This window comes from Nerophis lumbriciformis, linkage group LG09 (genome assembly GCF_033978685.3).
Source record: "Nerophis lumbriciformis linkage group LG09, RoL_Nlum_v2.1, whole genome shotgun sequence".
In the NCBI taxonomy this organism is placed as follows: domain Eukaryota; kingdom Metazoa; phylum Chordata; class Actinopteri; order Syngnathiformes; family Syngnathidae; genus Nerophis; species Nerophis lumbriciformis.
Genome location: NC_084556.2, coordinates 53,825,025 through 53,840,399, shown reverse-complemented (window position 1 = coordinate 53,840,399; position 15,375 = coordinate 53,825,025). Strand labels below are relative to the sequence as shown.

Here is a 15,375-nt window from a genome sequence, read left to right as displayed (position 1 = left end):
TAAAAAAAAAAAAAAAATTTAAATAAAGAAAACGTTGCAAAATTACAAGCAAAATAGTGCAAAATAAAGAAAGAAGGCTCCTTAATTTATTCTGCGCTCAAACATTATTTACTTAAACTTGGTGGTTCGCTTTCTCCAAGTTGAATATGAACATGTGTAGAACATGATATGAATTGATTAATTCCCTTCAGTACCGCCAGCGGCGATATTGACAAGTGAACACCCAAAGCGTTGGCGTACCTGCGTCGTGGCGACGTTAGTGCCGTCGGTCACCTGCACGGTCATGTTGTACACGCCCTGCGCCTCGGCGTCCAGCGGCCTGGCCACCACCACCGTGCCCACGCCCACTTGGAGGTCAAACTGCATGTCGAAGCTTCCTGCGGTCGCACACACACACACGTTAGCAACGTTAGCCCGTTAGCATTCACGGCCACCTCAACCGCGCCGCGCAATCATTTCGCCAGCCATCTGGGCCCGCGGGCCGAGCGTGATAAAGTGAAGTGAAACGCAACGACGCGGCGGTGTCCGTCAGCCCGGGAGCTGTTAGCGGCCACGCAAACATCTGTCTTATCGCTCCCAAACACCAGCCAGCGCGCAGACTAAGAAAGAAAAAAAAGTACAGTTTAGGGGTTTTAGCGTTTGATTCAAGCCAGGGAGAGAATTGATACGCATTAGCGATTCACCACCATCCCTGCTCTCTTCTGAGGGCTGCGGCGCCGCTCGACACATGAATACTGATGTTTCCACGGAAGCAGCCAGGCGTGTTCAGCCGCAGACAATCTGCAGGTTATGCTTGCTTATTTGTCTTTTTTTTCTGCTCTTTTCTCCAAAAGGACAGTCGCTTAGAGCTGTGCGATATGGTTGAAAACTGAATCACGATATCAGTGTTTTAAATAGATAATTATTGATCTTTTTTATGACCTATCAACATTAAGAACCCAGATTTCTTTTTTTTTTATTAATATATATTTCTTTCATTTATTTATTTATTTATTTTATTTTTTTATATTCAATGTTTTACATTATATATATATATATATATATATATATATATATATATATATATTGTGTTGTTTTATTTTTAAATACTTATATATTTTTTTACATATTTCAAATGTAACTTCATCCGATTATAATCCCTCAGCTATCAAGGCAGAAAGGAAATGTCAACACAAGCATGGAGAACACTCCAACAATGTTACGGCTGTGTAACATTTATTTGCCCTTTATTCTTATTCAACTATGAAAATTATTTTTTGTTATGCAGTCATTATTTAAATTGTATTATTATTATATTGGTCGATATCAATAATTATTGATATTTTTATGACCTGTGGAAAATAAGAAGAAGGAGAATAAAATATTTAGTATTATTAATTTCAAATGTAACTTCTTCTGATTAAAATGCCTCAGCGATCAAGCCAGAAAGAAAATGTCAACACAAGCATGGAAAACACTCCAACAATGTCAACAAAATAGCAAAATCACAATGAACACTTAACAATGAGCTCTTAAAATAAGGAATACATAAGAAATGCTTTATCTAGTGTAAGAAAATAGCGCAAAGTGTGAAAATGTAAACATAGAGAAACCTGAGAAAAACTATTTTCTGCAGGTTTAGTGGCAGGAAATAACGGCTGTGTAACATTAATTTGCCCTGTTATTCTTATTCAACTATAAAAATTATTTTTTATTATGCAGTAATTATTTAAATTGTATTATTATTATATTGGTCGATATCAATAAATGTTTAAAACAGAGAAACCTGAGAAGAACTATTTTTTGCAGGTTTAGTGGCAGGAAATAACGGCTGTGTAACATAAATTTTGCCTGTATTCTTATTTAACTATGAAAATTAATTTTTGTTATGCAGTAATTATTTAAATTGTATTATTATTATATTGGTCAATATCAATAATTATTGATATTTTTATGACCTATGGAAAATAAGAAGGAGAATAAAATATGTTATATTTTTATTTCAAATATAGCTTCTTCTCATTATAAATTCCTTTAGCTATCAAGGCAGAAAGGAAATATCAACACAAGCATGGAAAACACTCAAACAATGTCAACAAAATAGTAAAATCACATTGAACACTTAACAATAAGCTCTTAAAATAAGGAATATGTAAGAAATGCTTCATATAGTTTAAGAAAATAGCGCAAAGTGTGAAAATGTAAACATAGAGAAACCTGAGAAGAACTATTTTTTGCAGCTTTAGTGGCAGGAAATAACATCTGTGTAACATTAATTTGCCCTGTTATTCTTATATAATTATGAAAAGGAATTTTTGTTATGGAGTAATTATTTAAATTGTATTATTATTATATTGGTTGATATCAATAATTATTGATATTTTTATGACCTATTGAAAATAAGAAGGGGAATACAATATTTTATATTTTTATTTCAAATGTAACTTCCTCTGATTATAATCCCTCAGCTATCAAGGCAGAAAGGAAATGTCAACACAAGCGTGGAAAACACTCCAACAATGTCAACAAAATAGTAAAATCACATTGAACACTTAACAATAAGCTCTTAAAATAAGGAATATGTAAGAAATGCTTCATATAGTCTAAGAAAATAGCGCAAAGTGTGAAAATGTAAACATAGAGAAACCTGAGAAGAACTATTTTCTGCAGGTTTAGTGCCAGTAAATAACGGCTGTGTAACATTAATTTGCCCTGTTATTCTTATTCAACTATGAAAATGATTTTTTGTTATGCAGTAATTGTTTAAATTGTATTATTATTATATTGGTCAATATCAATAATTATTTATATATTTATGACCTATGGAGGGTTGGCAAGTATGTTCATTGTACTTGTGCAATGACAATAAAGTCCTATCCTATCTTATCCTATCCTATTAATTTCAATGGGAATTTCCTGGAAATTTGGGAATTTTTGAAAATATTGATACTAGCACAATTGTCCTAGATGATATGAATGGGTTGGTGTTGGAATTTTTGGAATCGGTTAAAAAAATGTAGACGTAGTAACAGTCTTAATTGAAAATGGGTATTTTGCATTTCCTGGAATTTTGTGAAAACCGGGAATTTGAACCAAAAAAAATAGGAGCAATTGTTGTGGAATGTTTTGAAGGTGGAATGGTCAAAAACGGTTGAAAAATGTGGACTGTGAAAACTTTCCAGGAACAGGTGAAAATAGGGCTTTGGATAACTGGGAATTCCTGGAATTTTTGGGGGGGAATTTGGTGGTTTGATTGTCCAAGGTGGGTTGAGTGTGTGGATGGTGGAACAGTGCCAATCGGGTTAGGAATATGGGAGTTGTGCATGTTTGACAATTGACCCACTCATTTTCAATGGGTAAAGTACACCAGAAAACCGAGAATTCTGGGTAATGCGGAATATATTTTTTTTTAAATTTTGTAGTAAAACTGTGGAATAATAATAAATGATAATTATTTTGGTGTATAATCATATTTGTGTGATATAATTATAATCTTATTTGTATTATTTGCATATTATAGTTATATAATTGTGTGAATTCTGGGACATTCACACAAATACTGATCAAATATATTGCAGAAGAAGGAACACATAAAAAGTGTAAAATGTACGCAGTCTTATAACGAATATATCCAAACAAAATTAATAATACAAAAATTCAAGTGTAAATGAAAGTACTTTAGTCATAATTTGACATGATGCGTGTGGAGAATTTAAGAGTTATTTCTTTATTCATAGTCATGTTTGAATCAGCTTGTGTTTTTCCTTTTGTACTCTTTCTATTTTTTCATTTTATGTCCGCAAGTAAACTGTGTGTGTTACCTTGAAGACTTGGAATGTTGGAGTTGGAGTACTCCCTTATATCTTATCTGTAGTAGAACAATGCGCCTGTATTTCTTTCTGAAGAGGGTGGGGGCTGTTTGTGTATTCAAGAAGTTGTCTCTTCCTGTTTGAATGTTAGAACAACTTAGGAAGCCGGTATGAATGTATTGGTCTAGGTGGTTCTCCTAAAGCTTTAGTAAAAATGGATAATATTCCAATTCTGTCTTGGTGGTCCTTCTTACTCTGCATATATGTCATCTGAAAGAACTTGGGATTGACAAGTGACTTCACTTCCCTGGGAGAAACAACACTTGTCACAGAATGAAGACAAAGTTTGAATGTCGGTGAAGCGGTGTGGTTTTCATCTGACCTGTGTCCAGCGAGCAGTTTCTCCCGCACGCGTTCTGCGGAATGTAGAACATTTCTCTCGCCACTCGCCCGCCTGCGTGGGGAGAGAGTGGAAAAAGCCACAGAAAAAACACAGAAGAAAAAACACGAGAATGAGAGACGCTTTGTGGACCTCAGAAGGCACAAGACATTGAAACAACGTTGAGGACTTGTTGAATGAGGTCCTGATGTTGAGCAGCTCAAACATAACGTTGAAACAACATGCTTTTTGACGACGTTACATCAATGTTGGGTTCTGATGTTGATTTGACATTGAAATTTGGTCATTTCCCAACTAATATTCCACAACACAAATACAACGTTGAAACAAGATACTTTTTGACGACGGTACATCAATGTCGGTTTCTGACGTTGATTTGATCATTGAAATTTGGTCATTTTACGACACAAATACAACGTTGAAACAACATGCTTTTTGATGACGGTACATCAATGTTGGGTTCTGACGTTGATTTGACCATTGAATTTTGGTAATTTTCCAACTAATATTCTACAACACAAATACAACGTTGAAACAACATACTTTTTGACGACGGTACATCAATGTTGGGTTCTGATGTTGATTTGACCATTGAATTTTGGTCATTTTCCAACTAATATTCTACAACACAAATACAACGTTGAAACAAGATACTTTTTGACGACGGTACATCAATGTCGGTTTCTGACGTTGATTTGATCATTGAAATTTGGTCATTTTACGACACAAATACAACGTTGAAACAACATGCTTTTTGATGACGGTACATCAATGTTGGGTTCTGACGTTGATTTGACCATTGAATTTTGGTCATTTTCCAACTAATATTCTACAACACAAATACAACGTTGAAACAACATACTTTTTGACGACGGTACATCAATGTTGGGTTCTGACGTTGATTTGACCATTGAATTTTGGTCATTTTACAACTAATATTCTACAACACAAATACAACGTTGAAACAAGATACTTTTTGACGACGGTACATCAATGTCGGTTTCTGACGTTGATTTGATCATTGAAATTTGGTCATTTTACGACACAAATACAACGTTGAAACAACATGCTTTTTGATGACGGTACATCAATGTTGGGTTCTGACGTTGATTTGACCATTGAATTATGGTCATTTTACAACTAATATTCTACAACACAAATACAACGTTGAAACAACATACTTTTTGACGACGGTACATCAATGTTGGGTTCTGACGTTGATTTGACCATTGAATTTTGGTCATTTTACAACACAAATACAACGTTGAAACAACATACTTTTTGACGACGGTACATCAATGTCGGGTTCTGACGTTGATTTGACCATAGAATTTTGGTCATTTCCCAACAAAAATTCTACAACACAAATACAACGTTGAAACAACATACTTTTTGACAACGGTACATCAATGTTTGGTTCTGACGTTGATTTGACCATTGAATTTTGGTCATTTTCCAACTAATATTCTACATCACAAATACAACGTTGAAACAAGATACTTTTTGACGACGGTACATCAATGTCGGTTTCTGACGTTGATTTGACCGACCTCCTTCAGCCTTACTGCCCCACCCGATCCTTAAGATCAGCCGATCAGCTGCTGTTGACGGTCCCTGACACAAGGCTGAAGCTTAGAGGTGACAGAGCTTTCGCCGTTGCTGCTCCCAAGCTATGGAACGACCTACCTCTGAGTGTTAGACAAGCCTCCTCTCTTCCTGTTTTTAAATCTCTCTTAAAAACATACTTTTATTCCATGGCTTTTAACACTGAGTGATATCCATCCTGCTGTGATCCTGTTTTTATGTTTTTATTAATTCTATTTTAATTATTTATTTTTTATCGTGTTCTGTTTGTGTTGTGTTGTGTTTGCTCGGTACTCGTTTTATCTTTTAACCTGTTCATTGTACAGCACTTTGGCTACCCCTGTGGTAAATTTTAAATGTGCTTTATAAATAAAGTTGATTTGATTTGATTTGATTGAAATTTGGTCATTTTACTACAATCAACATTTTACAACACAAATACAACATTGAAACAACATGCTTTTTGACGATGGTACATCAGTGTTGGGTTCTGACGTTGATTTGACCATTGAATTTTGGTCATTTTACGACACAAATACAACGTTGAAACAACATGCTTTTTGACGATGGTACATCAATGTTGGTTTCTGACGTTGATTTGACCATTGAATTTTGGTCATTTTCCAACTAATATTCTACAACACAAATACAACGTTGAAACAACATACTTTTTGACGACGGTACATCAATGTTGGGTTGTGACGTTGATTTGACCATTGAAATTTGATCATTTTACAATCAACATCTTACAACACAAATACAACGTTGAAAAAACATACTTTTTGACGACGGTACATCAATGTCGGTTTCTGACGTTGATTTGACCATTGAATTTCGGTCATTTTACAACACAAATACAACGTTTGAAACAACATGCTTTTTGACGACGGTACATCAATGTTGGGTTCTGACGTTGATTTGACATTGAAATTTGGTCATTTTCCAACTAATATTCTACAACACAAAGACAACGTTGAAACAACATACTTTTTGACGACGGTACATCAATGTCGGTTTCTGACGTTGATTTGACCATTGAAATTTGGTCATTTTACTACAATCAACATCTTACAACACAAATACAACGTTGAAACAACATGCTTTTTGACGACGGTACATCAATGTTGGGTTCTGATGTTGATTTGACCATTGAATTTTGGTCATTTTACAACACAAATACAACGTTGAAACAACATGCTTTTTGACGACGGTACATCAATGTTGGGTTCTGACGTTGATTTGACATTGAAATTTGGTCATTTTCCAACTAATATTCTACAACACAAAGACAACGTTGAAACAACATACTTTTTGACGACGGTACATCAATGTCGGTTTCTGACGTTGATTTGACCATTGAAATTTGGTCATTTTACTACAATCAACATCTTACAACACAAATACAACATTGAAACAACATGCTTTTTGACGACGGTACATCAATGTTGGGTTCTGACGTTGATTTGACCATTGAATTTTGGTCATTTTACAACACAAATACAACGTTGAAACAACATGCTTTTTGACGACGGTACATCAATGTTGGGTTCTGACGTTGATTTGACATTGAAATTTGGTCATTTTCCAACTAATATTCTACAACACAAATACAACATTGAAACAACATGCTTTTTGACGACGGTACATCAATGTCGGGTTCTGACGTTGATTTGACCATTGAATTTTGGTCATTTTACAACACAAATACAACGTTGAAACAACATGCCTTTTGACAAAGTTTTATTCAATGTTGGGTTCTGACGTTGATTTGACCGTTGAATTTTGGTAATTTCCCAACTACTTTTAAATACAACGTTGAAACAACATGCTTTTTGACGACTTTAAATAAATGTTGGGTTCTGACGTTGATTTGGTCATTGAATTTTGGTCATTTTGCGACTAATATTCTACAACACAAATACAACGTTGAAACAATATGCTTTTTGACGACGTTTTATTCAATGTCGGGTTGTGACGTTGATTTGACCGTTGAATTTTGGAAATTTCCCAACTAGTATTAAATACAACGTTGAAACAACATGCTTTTTGATGACTTTAAATCAATGTTGGGTGCTGACGTTGATTTGGTCATTGAATTTTGGTCATTTCCCAACCAATATTCTACAACACAAATACAACGTTGAAACAACATGCTTTTTGACGACGTTACATCAAGGTTGTGTTCTGACGTTGATTTGACCATTGAAACGTGGTCATTTTCCAACCAATATTCTACAACACAAATACAACGTTGAAACAACATGCTTTTTGACAGCGTTACATTTGACCATTGAATTTTGGTCATTTCCCCACCAGTATTAAATACAACGTTGAAACAACATGCTTTTTGACAACATTTAATCAATGTTGGGTGCTAACGTTGATTTGACCATTGAATTTTGGTCATTTTTCAACTAATATTCTATGCTAATATTTTATTGAAACAACATGCACTTGACAACTTTTAATCAATGTCAGGTTGTGACGTTGATTTGACCTTTGAAGTTTGGTCATTCCCCAACCAATATTCTACAACACAAATACAACGTTGAAACAACATGCTTTTTGACGACGTTTGTTCAATGTCAGGTTGTGACGTTGATTTGACATTGAAATTTGGTCATTTCCCAACTAATATTCTACAACACCAATACAACGTTGAAACAACATGCTTTTTGACGACGTTTAATCAATGTTGGGTTCTGACGTTGATTTGACCGTTGAATTTTGGTCATTTCCCAACTACTTTTAAATACAACGTTGAAACAACATGCTTTTTGACAACTTTAAATAAATGTTGGGTTCTGACGTTGATTTGGACATTGAATTTTGGTCATTTTGCAACTAATATTCTACAACACCAATACAACGTTGAAACAACGTGCTTTTTGACAACGTTTTATTCAATGTTGGGTTCTGACGTTGATTTGACCATTGAATTTTGGAAATTTCCCAACTAGTTTTAAATACAACGTTGAAACAACATGCTTTTTGACGACTTTAAATCAATGTTGAGTGCTGACGTTGATTTGGTCATTGAATTTTGGTCATTTCCCAACCAATATTCCACAACACAAATACAACGTTGAAACAACATGCCTTTTGACGACGTTACATCAATGTTGTGTTCTGACGTTGATTTTAACATTGAAATTTGGTCATTTTCCAACCAATATTCTACAACACAAATACAACGTTGAAACAACATGCTTTTTGACAGCGTTACATTTGACCATTGAATTTTGGTCATTTCCCCACCAGTATTAAATACAACGTTGAAACAACATGCTTTTTGACAACATTTAATCAATGTTGGGTGCTAATGTTGATTTGACCATTGAAATTTGGTCATTTCCCAACCAATATTCAACAACACAAATGCAACATTCACACAACATGCTTTTTGACGTTTATTCAATGTCAGGTTGTGACGTTGATTTGACCATTGAATTTTGGTCATTTCTCAACCAGTATTAAATACAACGTTGAAACAACATGCTTTTTGACGACGTTAAATCAATTTTGGGTTGTGACATTCATTTGATATTGAATTTTGGTCATCTTCCATCTGATATTCTACACCACAAATAAAACGTTGAAACAACATGCTTTTTGACGACACTTAATCAATGTTGGGGATCCAAAAGGGTCCCACTCATAAAAGTGTTAAAAAGAAGTCATACTTTTTATTTACTTTTAACGCTTAAATCTCTAAATCAACTTCCAATCTATCCGTCAATTATAAGCTTTTATTATTTTTTTATGTTTTTTTTTTGTTTTGTTTTTTTCCCTTTTGTCAAAGCATACTTTTTTATATGGCAAACGCACACATTTAAGTGACATTTTTGATGTGACGTAATTGGAGCCTGAAATATGTCAATAATTCATAACAACATAGATTTTAATTCATTATTGTCTTTGAGCAATGACAGGAAAAACAAATCCCACTAAAGTTTTTTGGGGATCTAAAAGGGTCCCACTCATAAAAGTGTTCAAAATAAGTCATACTTTTTTCTTTTTTTTCTTTTTTTTTGCTTTTAACGCTTAAATCTGTAAATCAACTTCCGATCCATCCAACAATTATAAGCTTTAATTATTTTGTTATATTTTTGTTTGTTTGTTTTATTCCCTTTTTGTCAAAGCAAACTTTTTTACATATGCCAACACAAATATTTAAGTGACATTTTTGATGTGAAGTAATTGGAGCCTTAAATAAGTCAACAATTCATAACAACATTGATTTTAATGTGTTATTATTTTCCGATTGATGACAGTTTTAAAGAAAAAAACAGCCTGCATGGCAACTTTGTGTTATTCAAGTCAACATTGCAAATTTTTCTTGTTATGTTTCACCTGTTTGCTCTTTTATTCCACTTTTATGTTTGTTTTTAGAATGTGCCGCGGGCCGTTAAAAAATTAGCTGCGAGCTGCAAATGGCCCCCGTGCCGCACTTTGGACACCTCTACTGTAACAAAAAAAAAATGGTATTACTGTTTTGTTGTTGTTTTTCACGGTAAAAACTGGCAAATCAGTTTCGAAATAATAATAAAAAAAATAAAAAATTTTAATTGGTGCTGTTTTTCCATTTCCTGTGTTATTTTGTTTAAAAAAAAAAACTGTAATTTTTCCAGTAAAATTCTGGCAACTAAGCTTCCAGTTTTGTTACTGTAAAAACAACAGTGGTATTTTTTTCTATTTACTGTAATATGTTGTGAAAAAAAACAAAAAAAACAATGTACAGTGGGTCTGGGAAACTGGCAAATCAGTTTCTGGAATAATAATTTTTAAAAATGGTACTGTTTTTCTATTTCCTGTGTTATTTTGTAAAAAAAAAAAACGGTAATTTTTACAGTAGAATTCTGGCAACTAAGCTTCCAGTTTTTTTTTTTACTGTAAAAACAACCGTGATATTGTTTTCTATTTACTGTAATATGTTGTAAAAAAAACAAAAAAAACAATGTACAGTGGGTTATTTTTCGCCTCATTCCTGTGGGAGTCCTGCGAAGCATTAAGGAGTGGGACTATCCAGGACTAGCTGCGGTGTGCTCAAACAACCACCGGGTAGTGTCAGTGAGCAGATAATACTGGATCATCTCTTTCGGACTTATCAGGTCGGTAGCCAGACCCATACTGTAAAATTGCCATTTTTTAAAAAATTGTAAAAAGGACAGATTTTTTGCTTTTTACAGTGTACCAAAAAATCGATATAATAATCAAATGCATAGGCAAATTTGTATATTACTGTATTTTTTTAACTATAAGTCGCAGTTTTTTCATAGTTTGGCCGGGGGTGCGACTTATACTCAGGAGCGACTTATGTGTGAAATGATTAACACATTACCGTAAAATATCAAATAATATTATTGATCTCATTGACGTAAGAGACTAGACGTATAAGATTTCATGGGATTTAGCCATTAGGAGTGACAGATTGTTTGGTAAACGTATAGCATGTTAATAATAATAATAAATAAAATAAAATAAAAAATAGATTTTATTTGTAAAAAAAAAAAAAAAGCACTTTACATTGAGTAAACAACCTCAAAGTGCAACAGTGTATATAAAAAAAACTAAAAATAAAATAAAAAATAAATAAATATTAAAATAAAAATAAAAAGATAATAAAAAGTAAATACAAATAAAAACTAGGAGAGCCAAATAGCTAAAACTAGTATGCATATATCTAAATAAAAAAGAGGCTTTCTTAATAAGAAGGGTTTTTAAGCCTTTTTTAAAAGCATCCACAGTCTGTGGTGCCCTCAGGTGGTCAGGGAGAGCGTTCCTGGAATAATAATTTTTTTTAAATTGTACTTTTTTTCTATTTCCTGTGTTATTTTGTAAAAAAAAAAACGGTAATTTTTACAGTAGAAATCTGGCAACTAAGCTTCCAGTTTTTTTTTTACTGTAAAAACAACCGTGATATTGTTTTCTATTTACTGTAATATGTTGTAAAAAAAAACAAAAAAAAACCAATGTATAGTGGGTTATTTTTCGCCTCCTGTACATACTGTAAAATTGCCTTCTTTTTTTTGAAATTCTAAAATGTACAGATTTTTTCCTTTTTACAGTGTACCAAAAAATCGATATAATAATCAAATGCATAGGCAAATTTGTATATTACCGTATTTTTCGGACTATTTTTCATAGTTTGGCCGGGGGTGCGACTTATTCTCAGGAGCGACTTATGTGTGAAATTATTAACACATTACCGTAAAATATCAAATAATATTATTGATGTCATTCACGTAAGAGACTAGACGTATAAGATTTCATGGGATTTAGCCATTAGGAGTGACAGATTGTTTGCTAAACGTATAGCATGTTTATAATAATAATAAAAAAAATAAAAATAATAATAGATTTTATTTGTAAAAAAAAAAAAGCACTTTACATTGACTAAACAACCTCAAAGTGCAACAGTGTATATAAAAAAAAACAAAAAATAAAATTAAAAAAATAAATATTAAAATAAAAATAAAAAGATAATAAAAAGTAAATACAAATAAAAACTAGGACAGCCAAATAGCTAAAACTAGTATGCATATATCTAAAAAAAAAAAGAGGCTTTTTTAAAAAGAAGGGTTTTTAAGCCTTTTTTAAAAGCATCCACAGTCTGTGGTGCCCTCAGGTGGTCAGGGAGAGCGTTCCTGGAATAATATATATTTTTTAATTGTACTTTTTTTCTATTTCCTGTGTTATTTTGTAAAAAAAAAAAAAAAAACGGTAATTTTTACAGTAGAATTCTGGCAACTAAGCTTCCAGTTTTTTTTACTGTAAAAACAACAGTGGTATTGTTTTCTATTTACTGTAATATGTTGTAAAAAAAACAAAAAAAAAAAAACAATGTATAGTGGGTTATTTTTCGCCTCTTGTACATACTGTAAAATTGCCTTCTTTTTTTAAAAATTCTAAAATGTACAGATTTTTTCCTTTTTACAGTGTACCAAAAAATCGATATAATAATCAAATGCATAGGCAAATTTGTATATTACCGTATTTTTCGGAGTATTTTTCATAGTTTGGCCGGGGGTGCGACTTATACTCAGGAGCGACTTATGTGTGAAATTATTAACACATTAGCGTAAAATATCAAATAATATTATTGATGTCATTCACGTAAGAGACTAGACGTATAAGATTTCATGGGATTTAGCCATTAGGAGTGACAGATTGTTTGCTAAACGTATAGCATGTTAATAATAAAAATAATAATAGATTTTATTTGTAAAAAAAGCACTTTACATTGAGTAAACAACCTCAAAGTGCAACAGTGTATATAAAAAAAACAAAAAATAAAATAAAAAAAATAAATATTAAAATAAAAATAAAAAGATAATAAAAAGTAAATACAAATAAAAACTAGGACAGCCAAATAGCTAAAACTAGTATGCATATATCTAAAAAAAAAAGAGGCTTTTTTAAAAAGAAGGGTTTTTAAGCCTTTTTTAAAAGCATCCACAGTCTGGGGTGCCCTCAGGTGGTCAGGGAGAGCGTTCCTGGAATAATAATTTTTTTTAAATTGTACTTTTTTTCTATTTCCTGTGTTATTTTGTAAAAAAAACAAAAAAAACAGTAATTTTTACAGTAGAATTCTGGCAACTAAGCTTCCAGTTTTTTTTTTACTGTAAAAACAACCGTGATATTGTTTTCTATTTACTGTAATATGTTGTAAAAAAAAAAACAAAAAAAAAAACAATGTATAGTGGGTTATTTTTCGCCTCCTGTACATACTGTAAAATTGCCTTCTTTTTTTTTAAATTCTAAAATGTACAGATTTTTTCCTTTTTACAGTGTACCAAAAAATCGATATAATAATCAAATGCATAGGCAAATTTGTATATTACCGTATTTTTCTGACTATTTTTCATAGTTTGGCCGGGGGTGCGACTTATACTCAGGAGTGACTTATGTGTGAAATTATTAACACATTAGCGTAAAATATCAAATAATATTATTTATGTCATTCACGTAAGAGACTAGACGTATAAGATTTCATGGGATTTAGCCATTAGGAGTGACAGATTGTTTGCTAAACGTATAGCATGTTAATAATAAAAATAATAATAGATTTTATTTGTAAAAAAGCACTTTACATTGAGTAAACAACCTCAAAATGCAACAGTGTATATAAAAAAAACAAAAAATAAAATAAAAATAAAAAAATATTAAAATTAAAATAAAAAGATAATAAAAAGTAAATACAAATAACAACTAGGAGAGCCAAATAGCTAAAACTAGTATGCATATATCTAAATAAAAAAAGAGGCTTTTTTAAAAAGCATGTTAATAATAATAATAATAATGAAAATAATAATAGATTTTATTTGTAAAAAAAAAAGCACTTTACATTGAGTAAACAACCTCAAAGTGCTACAGTGTATATAACCCCCCCCCCAAAAAAAATTAAAATTAAAATAAAAAGTAAATAAAAATAAAAAAACTAGGACAGTCAAATAGCTAAAACTAGTATGCATATATCTAAAAAAAAAAAAAAGGCTTTTTTAAAAAGAAGGGTTTTAAAGCCTTTTTTAAAAGCATCCACAGTCTGTGGTGCCCTCAGGTGGTCAGGGAGAGCGTTCCACAGACTGGGAGCGGCGGAGCAGAAAGCATTGCGTTCTGTTGTCGCGTGCGTGGGAGAAAAAGCGAGCGTCATAACGATGTTTCCTTGTTCATCGAGTCCTTTTTAATTAATGCGCCAGCGTGCTGTTGATTACTTCCAGAGCCTGGCGACGGCTGCGTACAGGCGGGGCATGGAAAGGTCGCCACAATCAATTAGTGCTGCATGTTGTCATTGCACAGATGAACAAATGGGAACACGTAAAATGTATTGATGTTGACATGTTGGAATGCAAAGTGGTGCCTCATGGAAACAAACTATTCCTACTTCCTGCTTCCAGGCTGAAAGGCAACATCTGTGTCAAGTTATTATTCAAATGACAAAGCCTTCCCTTCGTGCTGTATCATGATTTTGTTTGACCCGGTTTTTAAATAATTCATCATTTTAATCGTTTCTGCTGCTTTTTTGCTGACTGTTTTTGTCAAAGTAGTTTTTATGTTGTTTCTGTTTTTATTATCTATAACAAGCGCGCCCACTTTGTCAAAATCTAACCTTTTATGCTGCAAAATGTTTGTCTAATCATTACAGTTTTTAGGTCATGAGACTGGTTATGAATAATAATGGGGCAATTTTCGGGAGATTTCAACATGGTTGGGGGTGGTTATGAATAATAAAACATTGTTCAAATAAAAATGATAATAGTCAGACTAAACATTTCTGGAGCTAAAACAAGCACAAACGTTGCACAAATGTTTGGGACAAGTTTGGGGTGGCTTTTTAAAAAAAAAAGCTGGGGGGTGGTTATGAATGATTAAAGGTAATAACATAAATAATATAATAGTTGGACCAAAAATACATTTGCAGGCACAAGACATTGATATAACGTTGATTATATGTCCTTTGAAACACCGTTGCAAAATAGTTTTATTTGTAAATTGAGACAACGTTGACGTCTAAGGTTGGATCCACGTTGTTGGTTGGGAAATGACCAAAATTCAATGCTCAAATCAACATCACAACCCGACATTGATTAAACGTTGTCAAAA

General features: G+C 32.6%; 1 protein-coding gene across 1 annotated transcript in view; it reads right to left on the bottom strand.

Annotated features, from left to right (window-relative positions):
* Positions 1–15,375, bottom strand: part of fat3b (FAT atypical cadherin 3b) — a 305,444-nt gene that overhangs the window by 169,580 nt on the left and 120,489 nt on the right. Inside the window, exons 10-11 of the mRNA XM_061961744.2 lie at positions 4,171–4,242; positions 241–377 (exon numbers count right to left, since the gene is read on the bottom strand). Of these exons, the coding sequence (XP_061817728.1) occupies positions 241–377; positions 4,171–4,242 (209 nt within the window). The remainder of the gene's footprint in view (positions 1–240; positions 378–4,170; positions 4,243–15,375) is intronic.